At 37.2% G+C, this 18,088-nt stretch overlaps 1 protein-coding gene across 1 annotated transcript in view; it reads right to left on the bottom strand.

Moving 5' to 3' along the window:
• LOC134227314 (probable G-protein coupled receptor No18) overlaps positions 1–18,088 on the bottom strand; it is a 203,736-nt gene that overhangs the window by 11,341 nt on the left and 174,307 nt on the right. Inside the window, exons 3-5 of the mRNA XM_062708701.1 lie at positions 15,300–15,402; positions 15,096–15,221; positions 14,351–14,519 (exon numbers count right to left, since the gene is read on the bottom strand). Of these exons, the coding sequence (XP_062564685.1) occupies positions 14,351–14,519; positions 15,096–15,221; positions 15,300–15,402 (398 nt within the window). The remainder of the gene's footprint in view (positions 1–14,350; positions 14,520–15,095; positions 15,222–15,299; positions 15,403–18,088) is intronic.

The following is an 18,088-nucleotide window of genomic DNA, read 5'->3' as shown; positions in this document are numbered from 1 at the left end:
TTGGGTATATGGGAACCCCCTCAGACCAGAGTTGATATTGATCTAAGCGATACACCAAACAAATTAGGCAGAGCATCGTGGTCGGACCACTTGTACTTGCGCATGTGCTGGAAAGTTTGTTGTACGAACGTCGATTGGAAGGATCAAGAATTGTTTTGGAGGCAAGAAGCTCAGGAAGACTGACTCAATGTTGGACGGCGCGAGGAGATTAGCAAGGCGAATACCAGGTAGTGTACACAACCACGACGTAGACGGGAGATGGGTAGGAAGCAGGCGCCAAATAGATGTAGCTGATCTTGGACTGTAGATACTTGTCGTTTAATTAATAGAGAGCTGTAGCTGCTGGAAAAAGCATCATTCAGTAGCCTTCCATTGAGTAGTATAACTTTTGTAAGAAGAAAAATTACACTGTTTGCAAAACGGAAATAAAACAGTATTTTTTGTCCCGGGTATCCCGGGATTTTCGGGATTTCAAAAATAATATCCCGGGAATCGGGAAATCCCGAATTTTCCTAAATCCCGGGATTTTTCGTCCCGGGATGTCCCGGGATGGAAACTCTAGCTTCCAGGTCAATACAATTAAGATATTGCTTACCCCTACAATTACTTGTGTTGTGTCTGCGTTGATTCTTAGAATATTCCATGATATTTGCACTACAAAAGCTTAAAAATACTTTAAAAAATTTAATAATTTGATGCTATGACCGAAGGTCCCATCTGCAATTTTGATTTTGTTTTGACAGATTTCAGATGCAACTGTCAACTTGCAAAAGGTCCAAACGACATGGATCTGCGAGATTGTCGATAATGCAGATTGGATATATTACACTGGTAAAAAAATATAATGAAAAACAAAATAAATGAGTCGTTTTAAAAATTTGGTATTGAGAGTAGAAGCCATATAGCTAGTGGCACTGTAGTCATTTAAATTATTTTGCCAAATTATGCTTCAACAAGCTTCAATTGGCCGTAATGTATACATCATGTTGTAGTGCATGTTTTGTTTTGTCACCAATATTGATTTGACACTTAGTACCGGTACTGCCAGGTCGAAGTAAGGGGCGATTTGAATATGAAGTCCACTACTTTTTGGGATTTTTAGACCACCTCCCCCCCTCTGTGACGCTTTTTTGTATACCTATAGGGGGCGATCGATGGGCGTGTGGTCTACATACCTGCCTCCCGACCCCGACTTCCATGGTTCGAACCCAGTCTGCCGCACTTTGCTTTATTTTCAAATGAAAATCATCATTCATAAGGCAACATATTGAAATTCATACCGATTCCTTGTGGCAAATTTTCGTAAGGCGTTTGATTGAAAGTCATATACGTCCATTTTCCTCAGTGTAGTACATGTACTGTCACAGAATCTTAGACCCCCTCCCCCCTAAAACTTGTGACATCATTGTTGAACGACCCCAAACCTACATATTGGTCACGCGAACAGTAACGACATTAGCAATCTTATATTTTCGAATCAACTGTATTGAGTTATAGACAATAAAAAAATGTATGAAGTTCATTGGTATACCACACATAGAAAAAAATGTTTAAAAGTAAAAATCAGAAGCCGCACGAGCGTCGAACACAGACCCACAGAGTGAGTGTCTAGAACGTTACCCCTAAGCTAACCTTGTTTTTTCAGAGAGAAGTGATCGAAGTATAAGAGATTATACGCAATTTGGACTAATCATCGGCTACTTGTGCATTCGTGCGGCAACGCACCGTGTGCTATGTTTATAGGTTCCGTGGCATATTTAAATCATCTGACGTTGAAAAACATATACGATTCCGTCATGTGCTTTTGTGTCAATTCATTCAAACAAGTCACATAATATTCATAATGTTTTGGTGTGCAGGGAAGCAACTTCAGAATCCATTTCAACATTTAATTTGAATTCTCTGTATTCTGTAATGCATTCTACCTGGCGTTGCAGCTAAGTTTGTAAATAAAAAAAAAATTTTAGTAAATGGTTTTGAGTTTCTACAAATATCAACTTACTATATTCGTACCTTTTCGCTTACATACCTTCTGTGTGGTTTTTAATAATTAATAAATTCACGCTATACATAAGTCCTAAATCTTGGACTTCGCTAGACCAATCAATTAGAACCCCATTCATAGTGATAACATGTCTGTTATAAGATTTCAAATAGCACTCGAATTTAATTATGTGGGAGAAGCTGAGTTTCGGAAGGAATCGGAGAAAATTTTACATTTTTGCATGTCAATGGAAAATGTATCCAAACTTTTCTACAATCCAAGCACGTTTTGGATCATGTAGTCATCTAAGTTCGATCATTCAGTTTGTCAATAACTCATTCCAGAGGTTAAATGTCAAAACATATTTTATGGTGGACTTCTGATGCGAATATTTTTCGACAGCTCTGCCTTATAGTTTGTTGCTTTAATTCAATTAATAACAGAGTTAAAGCACTTGTTTATAATAACTTATACTGAATAATAAAAAAAATCAATCAGTCAGTATAAGTTACTGAAACTAGCGGTATCACTCTGTTATTATTGCAAAAGAAGCAACAATAAGGCAGAGTTGTAAAAACCTTCGCACTAGAAGTCCGCCATACATCACGTTTGAAATTTAACCTCTATGGAATGAGTTATTGACAAACTATACTAAATTATCGAACCTATATCTAACTAAATGATCGAAAACATCCTTGCTACAATTCACAACAAATTACACTAAGGTAAACAACGATTTTTTTTCCTGATAGTATAATATCAGGTATGCAATCAGTATGATATAAAGTATTACACATTATTGGCCCAAGTAGGGTGGGTGTACCAATTGTCGCCATACATAAGAATAACATTTTTTTTAAATAAGTAAAAGGCATATGGATGGACTTTATACATCAAGCGAAAGTTTTTACTTCCTGCTCCTTAGAACAGCTGTGAAAACCACAATAAAGTTGGTTATAATCCTCAAAATTGATTAATCCATAATAGGAACGCATGCACCAGGTTTGGCACTATTCTTAATTTTGGTTCCTATTTGGCAAATCCCATTGTTTTTTTTATGGGATTGGCCAAATTGGCACCACTAGTGCGACAACTGTTTAAGCAAAATCAATTTTTACAATTATGCTTTGCTTGTTTTGGAGGAGATCAAAAGGTTTTATCGTATCATATGAATATGGTTTATTGTTACGAGACGAGCCAGCCTCGGGCTGAAAGTCTCGATAATAAAGACAAAAAAAATATGCTTTATTGATATAAACTTGTTTTGCGGTGATTTGATTGGCCATTTGGCATATAAAACACTAGTGCGACAACTGGTGCTATAGCCACGACTGGTACATCTAGCCTATGCTGCTTTAGGTAACACCATAGCTCTGTCATGAGTAATCTATCAGATTTTGTACATGGATAGTTTACCTGTTAAAAGTGATCTGATAAATAATTTTGGATCAGTTTATTATAATATAAACAAAAGCAACTTAAAATTAATCAATTTTAATCAAACCTTAATACCAATCACTGTGAAATGCTCTCCATATGAAGAAAAGCAATCCTAGTAGAATTCTCTTCTGATTTTATTAAGTCGGATCAAATTCGTAAATTTTAGTGAAAAGTGGTTGAATGTCAATGACAAAAGCGGAACTGCTCATCAGCAAAAAATCATAAGGGTTGTGTACAAGACACGACCGCCCGACGTAAACTACGTAAAACCGTTTGGTGAAATGAAGAACCTAGCAAGACCCATAATTCATGAATATTACAAAATTGTTCTTTTGATTACTTTTGAGACAACACTGGTGTCGAGCAATATTCAAAACATAAAATTTGTTGGATACGACAATTAAAAATTTACATTTTGAAAGTAGCTGATATATTCATGTAATTAAGTCAAATTTTTTTAATTCTCGAGTTTTATATAATATGAGAAGTTTAGTTTTGTTTGTTTAATTTATTAGGGGTTTCACTTGAAAAAAATCAATTTCATTGTTGTTTTTTCTTATTTTTCGAAAAATATTCTGAATGAGCTTAATTTAATTTGGGTATTTTTATTGCAAATAATAATTTGCACTTTGAATAAAATTAGTTTCGGTTAATATTCTTTTGTATAAAATTTTGGTTCTAAAAAGAACCGATTAACCTTCGATAATGTGCAATTCCAATCCCTAGCAGCAAAAATAAAAATTTTAGCTGACTGCTACTGATATCATCCTTGCATTTAAATTTCCTAACTAACCGAAGTTCTGCGTAACTAACCGAAGTTTGTCTCCAATTGACCAATTTTATATTGTTATTTTTCTCAATGGTACGCATTGGAAATCACTGACAGCACATAACCAAATTCAGAATCTTGCTAGAAGATTTTATTGAACGCCAAGAGTGTGCTGGTCACAAGTTGTTGCACTTTGGAAAATCCTCTCAGCTTAACACCGTTTTTCCACGGTAATGATGGTAATCCAAAGAATTGATTTACTTTAAATGACTCCATTCACTATCAGCAATTAGGAGAAGGGGGGGCAATATGCCCTAGCTAAGCAAACACTGCTCTATTGTCTTATTTGTAACGCTATTCATGGGTATTTTTACATTATGCATCAGTTAAACAAGATAGCTAGTTGATGCCATTCAAAAATTGTCAAAAATCTCAATCATATTGATAATATTCACATTTCAAAAAAGTGGTGATATTCTGTTGCCGGAAAACTCATGAGGCAAAACGCCTTTTAGCTGGCAGCTCCTAGGGAATAAAGTACCACGCGTCGGCGAATCAGCATTCTAGTATGGATAGTCCGTGGAGACGCAAGTACTTTGTAGGTTATTGCCACTAGGGCGTTTTGCCTCGCCAAAATGTCCGTGTTGGGGTTGCAGGATTATTGATTGGGTCTGAATTTTTACTGGGTTTGGAAGGAATTGAAATTTCCACTAGTTTAACGTTGATAATCAAAAATTTCAATAACATTTGCAAATTGGTGGAGAGTTTCAAATTCATTTGATATGTAAATCTCAAAAATCCATCAAAAGATAAAGATTATCTTTTAAAATCTTACATGACCACGTGACGGTCCTCAATTTTGAAATTTTCATCTTATACCCTGTATCAGAGTCTCCCCCGTAGTTCACGTCAAAATGCGATCACATTACCAATTTACCATTCATATGAATATATTTACTCCAGCAACTCCCTCCGACGCACGCTTGTGATTCACTTCCGACATTTTTCACTTGGCTGCCACTGATGCCATTCATACGAATTCATATTATATAGAATTTTCCCCCGGGCGCACTCGTGATTCTGCTACGGACGGCAACATTATGGCGTCGCCAAGTGGCTAATTTGCTCATTGAATAATATTCGCCTCGCCTCTTCCTTTGTATAGAATGGTGGCCCTGAGAAGAACCGATTAATTCTCTCAGCAACTCCACCGATGCTGGAACCGCTCTCCACGACATTTCAAATGAAATGCCTCGCGCGCGCGGGAGAGCAGTTTTCTTATAATCAATAAAGATGGCTTATTAGTCCCGCCTCTTTGTTGTCCGGTATGAATGCAAATATTGTGCAACCGTCACACACTCACCAAAGGGGCGTGGCTACAGGTTCAACTTTATTGATTACAAGAAAGTAGCTCTTTCGCGCGCGCGAGCCATTTCGTTTGAGATGTCGCGAAGAGCAGACCGTGGTACCACCTTTGGCATCTGCGGAGCACCTACCAGAAGTTTTATTCCCGGCCATGGTGTGGGTCGCGCGGTCGTCGTCATTAACATTAGCAGCGCTCAGATTAAATTTCATTGTATGAAGTAGGGGGGATGACGGCTTTGGCAGGTTTTGTTCTATTGTCAGGGGGTTTTTGTTGGCCAAATTTTATGAAATTTGGCCACAATATTTTTTGATATGCAAAGAATGTTTTGGCCAAATTTAAGCATAATTAGTTACAGAAAACCCCCTGACAATAATAGAACAAAGCCGTGATTTCCCCTACTAACGATTGGCTACCATCAATGAAAGTAGCTCTTATGTCACAACTTGAGGCGAGATGAATTTTGATCAAAGTAAAACTTAATTGCTTGGTGATGGCAGATTGTTTTCCGTCGGTAGTAGAATCACGAGAGCACGATTCAGAGAAAGACTTATAATATTGGTAGATAGTCATCCATGCGAAAACATTTTTGCAGCTTCTCCGTTTGACGCGCGCTCGTGATTCTACATACATACAGTGATTCTACATACATACAGAAAACATACGATGATTCAACTCATCCATGGTTTTTAGGTGCTGAAATGCCACGCGCGCGCGGGAGAGCAGTTTTCTTATAATCAATAAAGATGGCTCATTAGTCCCGCCTCTTTGTTGTCCGGTATGACTGCAAATATTGTGTAACCATCACACACCCCCCAAAGGGGCGTGGCTACAGGTTCAACTTTATTGATTACAAGAAAGCAGCCCTTCCGCGCGCGCGAGCCATTTCGTTCGAGATGTCGCGGAGAGCAGACCGTGGTAGTGATACCACTACCAGTGGTTCGGCATCGGCGGAGCTCCTACCGGAAATTTTATTCCCGGCGATGGTGTGGGTCGCGCGGTCGTCGTCATCAACATTAGCAGCGCTCAGATTGAATTTTCTTGTCTGAAATAGGGGGAATGACGGCTTTGGCAGGTTTTGTTTTATTATTGTCAGGGGGGTTTTTGTTGACCAAATTTTATGGAATTTGGCCACAAAATTCTTTGATATGCTATGATATGATATGATATTTGATATGAAGTACTAACGATCGGCTACCATCAATGAAAGTGGCTCTTGGGAGCGTCCACAAATTACCTAACGCTTAGAGGGGGAGGGGGGTTGGGCGAAGTGTGACGACCCATACATAATTTTTAGATGCTTCATACAAAAAGTGTGATATAAGGGGGGAGGGGGGTTGTTGAAATGCCCAATTTTTGCGTTACGTAATTAAAGTATCTTCCCTTAAGGTGACTCGGGGAGGCACTACACACTGTGTTATTTTTCCTATATTTTGTCTCTTTCTAACATTGTCACCTCGTAATTTTGGAGTGGCGTATTTCGGTTTTCAGTTGTTTGATGTAACTGTAAATGTATCAGCATGTAGATTGTGAATAAGCACGCGCCGGTGATACTTTTTCAAAATCATATTTGTTGTAGAAAAAAATTAAGCATTAATGATAATCAATAGTATCAATAGATTTGGCAAATTGCTGAAGGGTTTCCGATTCGATTGATAAGCAAATGTCGAAAATCCATCGAAAGATAAAGACGCTGTTAGCGTTTGAAATCCTAATTTTTGTGACAGTCTCGAATTTGGAAATTTCCATTTCAAACCCTGTATCTGAGTCTTCCCCTTAGACGAAGCTTACGTGAAAAAATCTGTAGCAAACATCAATACTGCCATACAAGCCATACAATTTTCTTCAGTCATAATGCGAATCAATTGTTTGCATGGTCTCTTTCCGATACTTGCTTGGGATTCAACTACCGACGTTAGGGTTGCGCTTTGAATAAAGTTCATCTCGGAACCGATTTCTTTTTCAATCATCAACAGGAAAAATACAAAATTAAAGTCTCGCGGGAAAATTTCATGTTGTGCCGACAACATCCAAATCGTTGCAAACGCCACATTAGTGAATAAATTGCTGTAGCAATCTTCCGATGACAGCCTATGCTCGGACCGGCACTAATGCTATGATTCCGCTACCGATGCCTAACAATTATGCTTCGTTCTATGAAGAAAGTTCGTCTAATATCAACATTCTCAATCACTAAAATCATATAACTCCGAATTACGCTAGAAAATTTCACCGAAGAATTTTCCAGTTCCTAACGGTTGCATTTAGGAAAATTATTTCAACTTAACCTTCCTCCCAAATATAATGATGGTCCCGAAAAGAACCGATTAATTGCCACTTATGTGCCTTATTAACAGCAGCCACTGGGCTGCGCGACCGCCATCCGATGATTCGGCTCAACGAACGCCGTCGATTGCCAGATCCGCCGAAAATGAGACACGGATGAAAATGATGTGCTGCTGCTTCCACGACCGCCACCACCACCGACCGAAAAAAAATTCATCCGCACCACCACCGCTGAGACAGCCCGTTGTCACTGGGACCGCTAATGGACGCCCTGGTCTGCTCGCCGTGACATCCAGAATGAAAATGACGCGCGCACGCGAAACTTGGGGCTTTTTATACACAGGGAAAACGAAGCAGTGTATCAAAAGGCCCGTACCTTACTGCAATCTGATGTCCGTGTTGGGGATTTATGAACGGAATTGAATTTTTCACCCGGTTTGGAAAGAAATAACATTTTCAATAGTTTAACGTTGATAATCAATAGTATCAATAGAATTGGCAAATTGCTGGAGAGTTTCTGAATCGATTGATAAGCAAATGTCGAAAATCCATCGAAAGATAAAGACGCTATTAGCGTTTGAAATCTATCCTAATTTCGTGACGGTCTCGAATTTGGAAATTTCGGTTTTGCACCCTGTATCTGAGTCTTCCCCTTAGACGTAGTTTACGTCAAAAATAAAAGAAGTCTACTGGCAACAGGTTAAAGCAGGTCTAATAAACGAAATCTACCTGGCAACAGGTTAAAGCGATAGCTGGGCAACGCTCAGGATGGAGATCTTTCAAGTCGGCCCTTTGGACCGGATTCATAAGTAAGAAAAGTAAAAGATGGGTTTAGGCTAAACGACCCTTCCCCCTTTATTCGAAACCAAAGTTTTTTAAACCTTGGGAGTTTCTGTTGAAACACATTTTGGACCATTTTATTGCTGCTTAATTGCCTTCCCAAGTGCAATAGGCACCAAAGGAATTTGTTGAGGGCTGATCTTCAAATTTTGACTCGCAACAATTTTTTTCATAATTGGTGACTTCAATGCCAAACACCTTCCATGGAATAATGCTTAAAGTAATTCCAACGGTAAAATTTATTTGAAGGCTGTACTGCGGATTATTGTACGATACAATATCCCAATGGACTAAACTGTTTTGCTTCCGCTAGAAATCCTTCAACAATTAGTTTAGTTTTAACGGATTCAAGTCTCCTGTGTGGTGATGATGGATGGATCGTAGTGCGCTGTGATTGAAGGCGGATGCAAAAAAAATGTCCCGTCACATTTAGCAGTTTTCTTCTACCTTTTACAAATTTCAAACTTGAAGCCTGAAGAAATTTCCGAATCCCAGTTGTCGAGTCCCGATCGAAGAGTTCAATTTGGCTTGAATGACCACTTGAAACATCAGAACAGATTTATTAAGAAACCAGGTCGCCGATTTCGAGGGGATACTATGACCAACAGTTCAAATACCGTGGTCTCCAATCAGCGAGGGATTGGACCGAATGATTTGGAAAGAGCTGGCTGGTGAATAGCAGGGATGTACCAGAACCCGAGTTTTTTCGATAGTATTTTTGACGGTCGGTAAGGTCTTCGAGGTCCAGGTATGTCCAATTTTGATTTTGTGAACAAAAATGTCTAATAATGTCAAATTATTTACTCATATTTCTATCAGAGGTACACATTTAATGTTGTTAACAGTTGCTATAGATCGCGGTAGTATCGAATATTTGCTCACAGTTATAGTTTTTTAAGTGTAGCAGTTTGTCATCACGAATTTTAAATCTCCTTTAAAAAATTTATCCCATGATATTTGAAAAGTAACTCTGAAGTATCAAATATCGTAAACAATTTATTCGCTCGAAACTTTAATGATAATCTCAAAAAGTAATTTTTAAGTTTATTTTTAGTGACAATGTTGAAACCTTTTGGGGAACTTCAACAAATTGAAATGTTAAGATTACTATTTTTTGAATCTCAAACCAAACTCTGGATCTGTGGCAACAAAATAAATTTTGTAATAATGTTTATCCAAATTGAGGCCAAATTTTGGTGTGTAATACATAAAATTATCTCAAATTCCTGAAACACTGATTGATAATGTGATCCAGACAATTGATCATTTGAGCCTTATAGGTTAAAGCATATATTTCAAGCACATTAGTTTACGCAAGAGCAAGAATCAATCCAGGATGAAGGCGAGCTGCATACAACTACATACAAGATCAAACTTTTTTATTATTATTATTTTGTTAAGGTGAAATCAATACCTTTTTATAAGATAACTCAATAATAGGTAAAGTGCTTTGTGGCGTTTTGGCCCAACTTAATGTTTCAATTATCAGTAGGATTTCAGATATTAGATTGTAGATATAATGCCTGTCTACAAAAAAATGAATGATAACTACACGTGTTTGTTAAAAATAATTATAATCATTCAGTTCTCGAGTTATGAAAAACGGAGTTATACCAGGGTGTCTACTCATCTGCAAAAACGGAATTCCCGGATTTTTCCAGGTTTTCTCCAGGTGTTTTACATTAATTTCCAGGTAAAAACAAACTTTCCATATATAGATTTTACCAGCGAAAAAATCGATTTAAACAAGTGAATATTGCGAAATTTAGTTGCCTTACAAAAACAATGTTGTAAATCATTTAAGAAATTCTTCCAGGAATTCCTTCGCAAATTCACCCAGAAATTACTTCAGCCATTCAATCAAAAATACCTACAGGAATCGCATAGGAAATTCCTCCAGGATTCCTTCGAAAATTTCTCCATAGATACCATCGGAAAATCCTCCGGAAATGATTACAGAAATTCCTTCAAAGAGGGAACATTAAGCATTGCTTCGTACTTCGTACAGGATTTCATTTGAATATTTCTTTGCAAAAACTTTAGAAAACATCTCAAGGAATGGTTCCGGAAAATGCTTAGGTAGGTAGCTTAGGTAGAAATTCTCTTAAGGAATTGTTCCGGAAATATGTTTGGGAGTTTCCTCAGAAATTCCTTCAGAACTTCTTGCGAAAACTCCTTCAGTAAATGTGTTGATGCAAAAATATGAGATTGGGTGGGGTCCATGACGTTAGGCATAAGGACGTTAGGCGTAATACTACCTTTTTTATGTCGTGGGCTGTTTTTTGGGCATTTATGCTTAACATCCTTTATGCCTAACGTCCTTATACCTGACACGGGGTATACCCGAGATTACTATTGTGGCTCTTGTTCGCGTGACCAACATCTAGTTTGTTTTTGTTTGTGACCAACATCTAGTTTGTTTAGACCTAGCAGCCAAGGTACCGGTATTATAAGTGTCAAGCGGTCCCGGTCAATTTATAGCCTATTTAGATAACGCCATTTATGATCATAAATATCATGATAAACAACAACCTGATGCCATCCCCATACATTCAATTCTGTTTTTCCACTTTAACGCGATATTTGTTACGATAAATAATCTAATCGTAATCTGAGTAGGTTATTAAGTAGGTTTTGGCAGAAAATTTTTAATGGTTACAAAGCGCCACCAGGGTTCTATTACTTATAGCTTTACTGTAAAAACCTTCGGAAAATGCTTCGGGTATTCTTTTGAAATTCCTTGCGATTTTTTAGGAACTCATGCAGAAGTATCTTGAGGAAAACTTTAGAAAACACCTGGAGGAGTTTTTCCGGATATTTTGCTTTTTACAAATTCTTTGGAAATTCGACGAGAATACCTTTAGAAACTCCGTTGAAAAATCCATTCGGGATTCCTTCGGCTATTATTTCAAGAATTCCTTTAGCAAAAAATCTTCACAAATCACTTACACTTTTTTTTCAAAAATCTCTTCAGGTGATTTCTTTGAAAATTCCTCCGGATATTCCTTGAAAAACTGATCCCGAGATTCCTTCCGAAGTTCCTCCAGGAATTGCTTTGAAAAATCCTAACTAATTTAGTATTTTTTTATTTATTCCTAAAGAATTTCCGAGGGAATACTCAAAAGAATTTACAAAGCAATGTTTAATTGATTCCCCGAATAAATTCCTAGATTTCACCAAAAATAGCTTCGGAAATTCTCAAGGAATTATTTTGAAGATGGCAAAACGTTTTTTGCGGAACAACGATCCATTAATGTTCACTACATTTTTAATAGATTCGATTGGAATATTCATTCAAATATTTGTAAGGATTTTTTTCATCTTTTGATAGAATTTCACTCATGATCACCGGGTATTGAAATTTCCCTGATTATGTCAGGAATTCCCTGATAATTCCAGGTTTTTTCCAGGTGAGGAGAAATTCCCTGATAATTCCAGGTTTTCCAGGTTTTTCCAGGTAGTAGACACCCTGTATACTTATATACCCGAAAAATTCAGTAGATAAATTTGTGTACACCTACATATGAAAAAATCAATTCCTGCTAAATGTAAAGTGACATTTGTCATCAATGAATAATTTGTTATGTATTATTGAAAAGTGAAAAGTAATTTCTTGTGCAGTCGTGTTTTTCCAGTAAGCAGAGCATCGGTCGGTCGTCGTATGTAGTTTTGCTTTGTGCGGAAAGCAAAACGATCGGCCGGTCACCGAGATTTTGTTCTGCATTGTGCAGGTGAGTAAATTAATCAGAAAGAGAAAATTTGTTTCTAGTTCAGTCGTGTTTCTCCAGTAAGCAGAGCATCGGCCGGTCGTCGAAATTTAGTTTTGCTTAGTGCGGAAAGCAAAACGATCAGCCGGTCACCGATATTTTGTTCTGCTTTGTGCGGGTGAGTAAATTAATCAGAAAGTGAAAATTTAGTTCGCGTCCAGTTGTGTAGTGCGGTCGATGTTTAAAATAATTAGCGTTTGTTCGATTGTTCTTGTTTTTAATCAAACTACACTCTATACACGGCAGTCCGTTTACCAAAATGAACCCTGCCACACTCCCTACCCCATGTATCCAACATCCCAGTGATTTCTCGTGGAAGTGCAGATGACTCGTCGGCTTCTATCAAAGCGAGTATCACGTCAACAATTTCCTACATATTCCTTAATTGACCTGCATTCGGACACGGCCGGCGCTGGTATTGCTTATTTTTGGGTCACCAGTTTTTACACATTGAAGATGTTGTTAGTCCCAAACTTCATCTGTTGGTTCTCTGTGTAATTACAGCTGACCTGGCAATAACGGAGTAGCAACCGTGGGCGGTCAATCATGCTCATGCTCATGCTCATGCTCATTCAAGTCTCCTGTGTGGTGATGATGGTATTTACTTTATGCTTATCAAAAAACTTCCTGAGAGCTTTTTATCCTTTGGTTAATTTATTTAACAAATGTTTTCAATTGGCATACTTCCCAGATAAATAGAAAATTGTTCCAATTTTAAAGCCGGACAAAAATCCAGCTGAAGCTTCTAGTTATCGCCCAGTCAGTTTGCTTTCTTCAATAAGCAAGGTGTTTGAAAAGATTATTTTAAATAGAATGATGGTTCATATTAATAACAATTCTTTTTTTGGTGATGAGCAATTTGGTTTTCTTATAAATAGAGAACTGCAACTAAAGTCCAACAGAAAAATTCCAATTTTAGACAAAAATCGTTGCAATCTTTTATTTCAACGATTATCTCCTTGTACCTTTAGTATAAATTAAGTTAAGTTTAGTTTTAGTTTAAAAAATTGTAATTTCTACATGGTCCAATTCACCCAGAGGAAAAAAACTCGAACTACGAACATAATCGAACGTGACTATTCGAACCATTTTCCTGGAATCCTATCTTCGGGCATTAACTATCGCATCAGGTCTCTTTAGGATCTTTCCTTAAATCTGAACTAACTAAAGGCTAAATCAGTGTGTGATAAAAATGAAACTTTCTCATATTTACCACTTATCTACGTTAAGGCCGAAGAGATCCTGTATTTAAAATCCTAATTGAAAAGCTAATTTTTATCGAGGGTTTTTTTCACAATTGGTTTTAATTTGACAAAGTGCGCACCAATTGGAATGATTAGGACAGCCTCACATCTCTGGTGTTTTGTCACCGGATTTTGTTATATGAGTTAGCAAAGAAGCGGGATTCGCAGGATTTGAGCATGAAAGATTTATAATTCCACCTCATTTAAAATGGATAGGGACCAGAATTCGGCGAAACATTTTCCCGTGGCGTGAGGTTATATTTATAAAGACACTTTAGACATGGGAAACCTAGCTGCATTTTTTATATTTTGGGTAGATGAAAAAACACATCACAATCTACCTAAATTTTTTATTCAAGTTTTTTTCATTCCTTGTGCGTCACATTGTCAAAGTACACAGAAAGACTAGTCGATTGTGTTGATGGGTATGGGAAAATAAAAGCTTCTAATGTCTATTTCAAACGTCTGACATAATTTCTTTTAAGTGCACCAACATAAAATTATGCATTCCCCGTTTAAAAACATCCAAAACAAACAAATAAGAGGTGTACCTACTCACACATGGCGTGCAACAACTACTCGAATACTACCTTAACAGTAAAACGTTTCAAGTAATCAACTGCTGCACGCAGCAACAGGTATGAGCCCCATCATTACCTCGGTTTTGGTCATCCGGTGCTGACGAGACGTGAGCACGCAGCAAATCTTCGAGTACACGTACAGCATGACGCTCATCGGAATGAAAAACGAGCCCATGGCCGAAAACACCACGTAGCCCTTGTTCTGATTGTACTGGCACTCGTGCCGTTCTCGATCCTGGTCGTACCTATGTTGATGGGGGAGAAAATAAAACAGTAGAAGGAAAGTTATTATGTAGATAAACCGATGAAAGGAATTGAATACGTGAGGTCGGCGAAAGCAAATCCCGAAATTAATATTTGATTGCTAGTACACATGGTACGTTGCTGCACCGTCTGTACTCGTCTTACTCAGCAGCATACAAGACGAACTTTGTTTTCCGTTTCTTTGCCGCGCGGAAATCAAACCAAAACGAATACTCCTAAGTGTAAGAGCCCTTCCTTCTGAGAAGTGGAAATCGGAGTTCTTCAATCATTCACGGCGCGCGCGTAGGTGGGTGATGAAACACAACATTGTTGACGATACCGAAGCTACATGTAGGCAATATTAAAAAGATCATATTTCGAGAAGCGAGTGTTCCGGGGGAAAGGATGGCGAGTATGCTAGTACTGAATTTGGTATTCATTTTGGTTTAATATTGAACATTTCGTCAGAGAAGCTTTAATATCGCGCCTGGGGTTTTCTTTGATGATTTATGAATGGGATTCTATGTACGTGATGAAGTTGAGCTAATAAATTGTACGTATCGTGAGGCAACACTTACCAACCGAGGATTGGGGGACACGTAATGGCCAGCGCCACGAGCCAAACGACGAAGATCATCAACAGGGCAAGTCGTTTGGAACGCCTTCGTTTTGAGTACGTCAAGGGCTGAGTGACAGCCAAGTATCTGGTAATCGAAAAATGCGCCTTAAATATTGGCCGTTCATCATCGATGTTTATCTTCGCACCAAGCGTGCATACATACCTATCGACACTGATGGCACACAGACTAAGGATCGATGCCGTACATAGCAGGACATCGAGCGAGATCCAAATATCACAAAGTATCCGCCCCAGCTCCCATTTTTCTGTAACGGAGAGTACGAAAATAAAAGGATCATTATAAACGTTAGGAACACCTTAGTAATTTATGTAATAATGTTAACTGCTTTTACCAATTGACCTTTCCCGTCAAAAATTGCATCTTGTTTTATTATCTCAGTCGAGTTTTTGGCTTATTTATGGTATATTTAAGGTATTTCTGTATTTTTTTTATATTTTTGAAGACTCTCACTATTTTAAAATCGAAAACAAAAACCGTAAAGCGGGAAAATGTTTGGCCAATCTTGAACAACAGCACTTTTTCCATTTTTTGTTCCTAAATTTGAAAAAAAAACTTATAGGCGTTAAAAATATGAGTTCTTCAGGGGAAAGTTGTCCTTAAATGAAATAAATAATCGATTGAGCAAATCAACATTTTTGAAGGGAAAGGTCAAATGAACTTCTTTGTTTATTAATTTAGTTTATTTCATAAACTAAGGTTTGATTTCTTGACTGAGATTTTGTATAGCTGTCATACATTAATAAACACTATTTTTTTGTTGGGGCGGAGAATCACTGCGTCCATTGAGTTGAACTTTTGTGGTATATTTAATAAACACTAACCCTCATTTAAATTGCATGTAGCAAACTTTGTGGAAAAGATCGTACTAAATATAGATTGAAGTGCTGAACCATGCGTTTGAATAGTATTTTTGATTCATCAGTAGTCGCTTGGCTGCGAAGGCCGACGGAGGCCCATATCTTAGCTTAGCTGGCGAAGCACCTGCGTATTGGGGTCGTGAGCTCGTCTCACACCGAAGGATGAGCGGAAGGCACGGTTACATTTTTCGTATTACATCTTCATGCTGTACATTAGCACATAGAATTTTAAAATACTATATTCAAATAGTTACTATGTTTAGTGATGATCTCTAAATATAAAAAAAAAACATTTTAATAAAGAAAAAAAATTACTGCATATGAAAAATAAGGTTCGGAAAATGTATTGGAGGTCACCACTTCGTTGAGCGAGGTTTAAACTAAGGATATGCGGTATTTCGAAGAAAAAAAAATCGTTTCTGGTGATTCGAAACCAAATTCCGTGGAATTTAACGGAGCAAATTTTAACTTGAATAAATCGAAAAATTTCGGCTACGCCGCTGAACAAAACCATGAAGGTTGGGTTCGAAATTATATGATATTCATTTTTTTTATTTACCTTTACTCAGAATCCAATTCCGAATCAATGAATACGTAGGTTAGTTTGCTGGTTACCTGGTTAGAAATTTTCAAGTAAAAACATTTGCTGATTCAAAATAATATTGTTTAGACAGCTTTGATTGTTTAATATGGTAATCAATGCTAATCTGAAAGATCTATTTTTATCCATACTGAATGGAAAAACAAAAGTCCATTAAAATATTTGCATTCATTTCCTCTGAAAGCCTTCAAAATCAAAAATATAAATGCACGCAATGCCGGATCTACTGAAATTTGCGTCAATTAGACTTTTTTTTTCCAAAATAGGACAACCTTAAACTGAGTAGAATAAAATGATGATTTCATGAAAGTTAGGAATAATTCTTTTTTTAAACGGCATGGAATGACATATTCAAACACATGTTGCAGACATGTCCAATTTGAATCATGAATCGCTAGGAATATTGATAAATGGACCGCTGGGAGCATGCACCGTATCAAAAAGGCCGACAGAGGTGAGGAAGCTTGAAAGCCTAAATTACAGGAAATTTTTGGAAGACCAGGAACATGGTGATGTTAACATATCCAAATTGGGTCTTTGGACTGCTATGATTATGTACCTATCATATTTAAAAGTGTCCAAAAATCAATTGATTAAGTAATCTAAGCAAACAATTTCTTTAGGTCATATTCTTTTTACGTGTTTCTGTTTTTTGTCTTGACGTAAAAAAGGATTGAGGTTTTAAAAATATTACTCCAAAACGGGAAAACTGTTGCCATGGACAGTTTCCTACCACAATCCGATCATATCTTTGTGGGTTTTAGAATGGTGCAGAGGATTCCTTAAGTGGGTTAATGTATGCTATTATCAGTCTTCTGTTTACGTATACATGCCTGACAAATGTGAAAAACGCAAATGATGTAAACAGAAATCTCACCAGATGAAAAAATAAATAAATGAAATTACTCATCTGATGATGTTGAAACAACTCAAAACCATAACGATAGGACAATAACAGAATATGTTTTAGCAAGTCCATCTTCATTTTTAAGAGAAATACCAAGATGCGCATAATAAGATGAATTTATCACAAACTGATATAAAAATGACCTGATTCGGAGGCATAGGTTCCACAATAAATTACATTGAAAATACTCCAAATGTGAGGGAACCGGTGTGGTGGTTATGTATTTAATATTGTTTTACACAGCAGCGCGAAAATGCCTTACCCTTAATGGTTTGTAAATGAGATCTCATCGTTATTGTATAGTCTGATTATTTTTTTTTACTAAAATACTGTTGGTCCCAAAACAATTATTTATCATTAAAACAGTTATCAGTTAATGGTAAATAAAACAATTGAATACAAATTCCGCGGAAAAAAAATTAAAATTTCGTTTAGTTTCGTCAAATTCCGAATTAAATTGGATTTCGTTTTGTTTCCAAGCCACGGAAATCATTTTTATTTCGTTTCGTTTCGTTTCGTCAAGAAAAAGTGTGTTATCGCATACCCTTAGTTTAAACCCTCAACC

This window comes from Armigeres subalbatus, chromosome 1 (assembly GCF_024139115.2).
Source record: "Armigeres subalbatus isolate Guangzhou_Male chromosome 1, GZ_Asu_2, whole genome shotgun sequence".
In the NCBI taxonomy this organism is placed as follows: domain Eukaryota; kingdom Metazoa; phylum Arthropoda; class Insecta; order Diptera; family Culicidae; genus Armigeres; species Armigeres subalbatus.
Note: the sequence above shows the minus strand (reverse complement) of the source record. Positions and strands in the feature narration are given on the sequence as shown.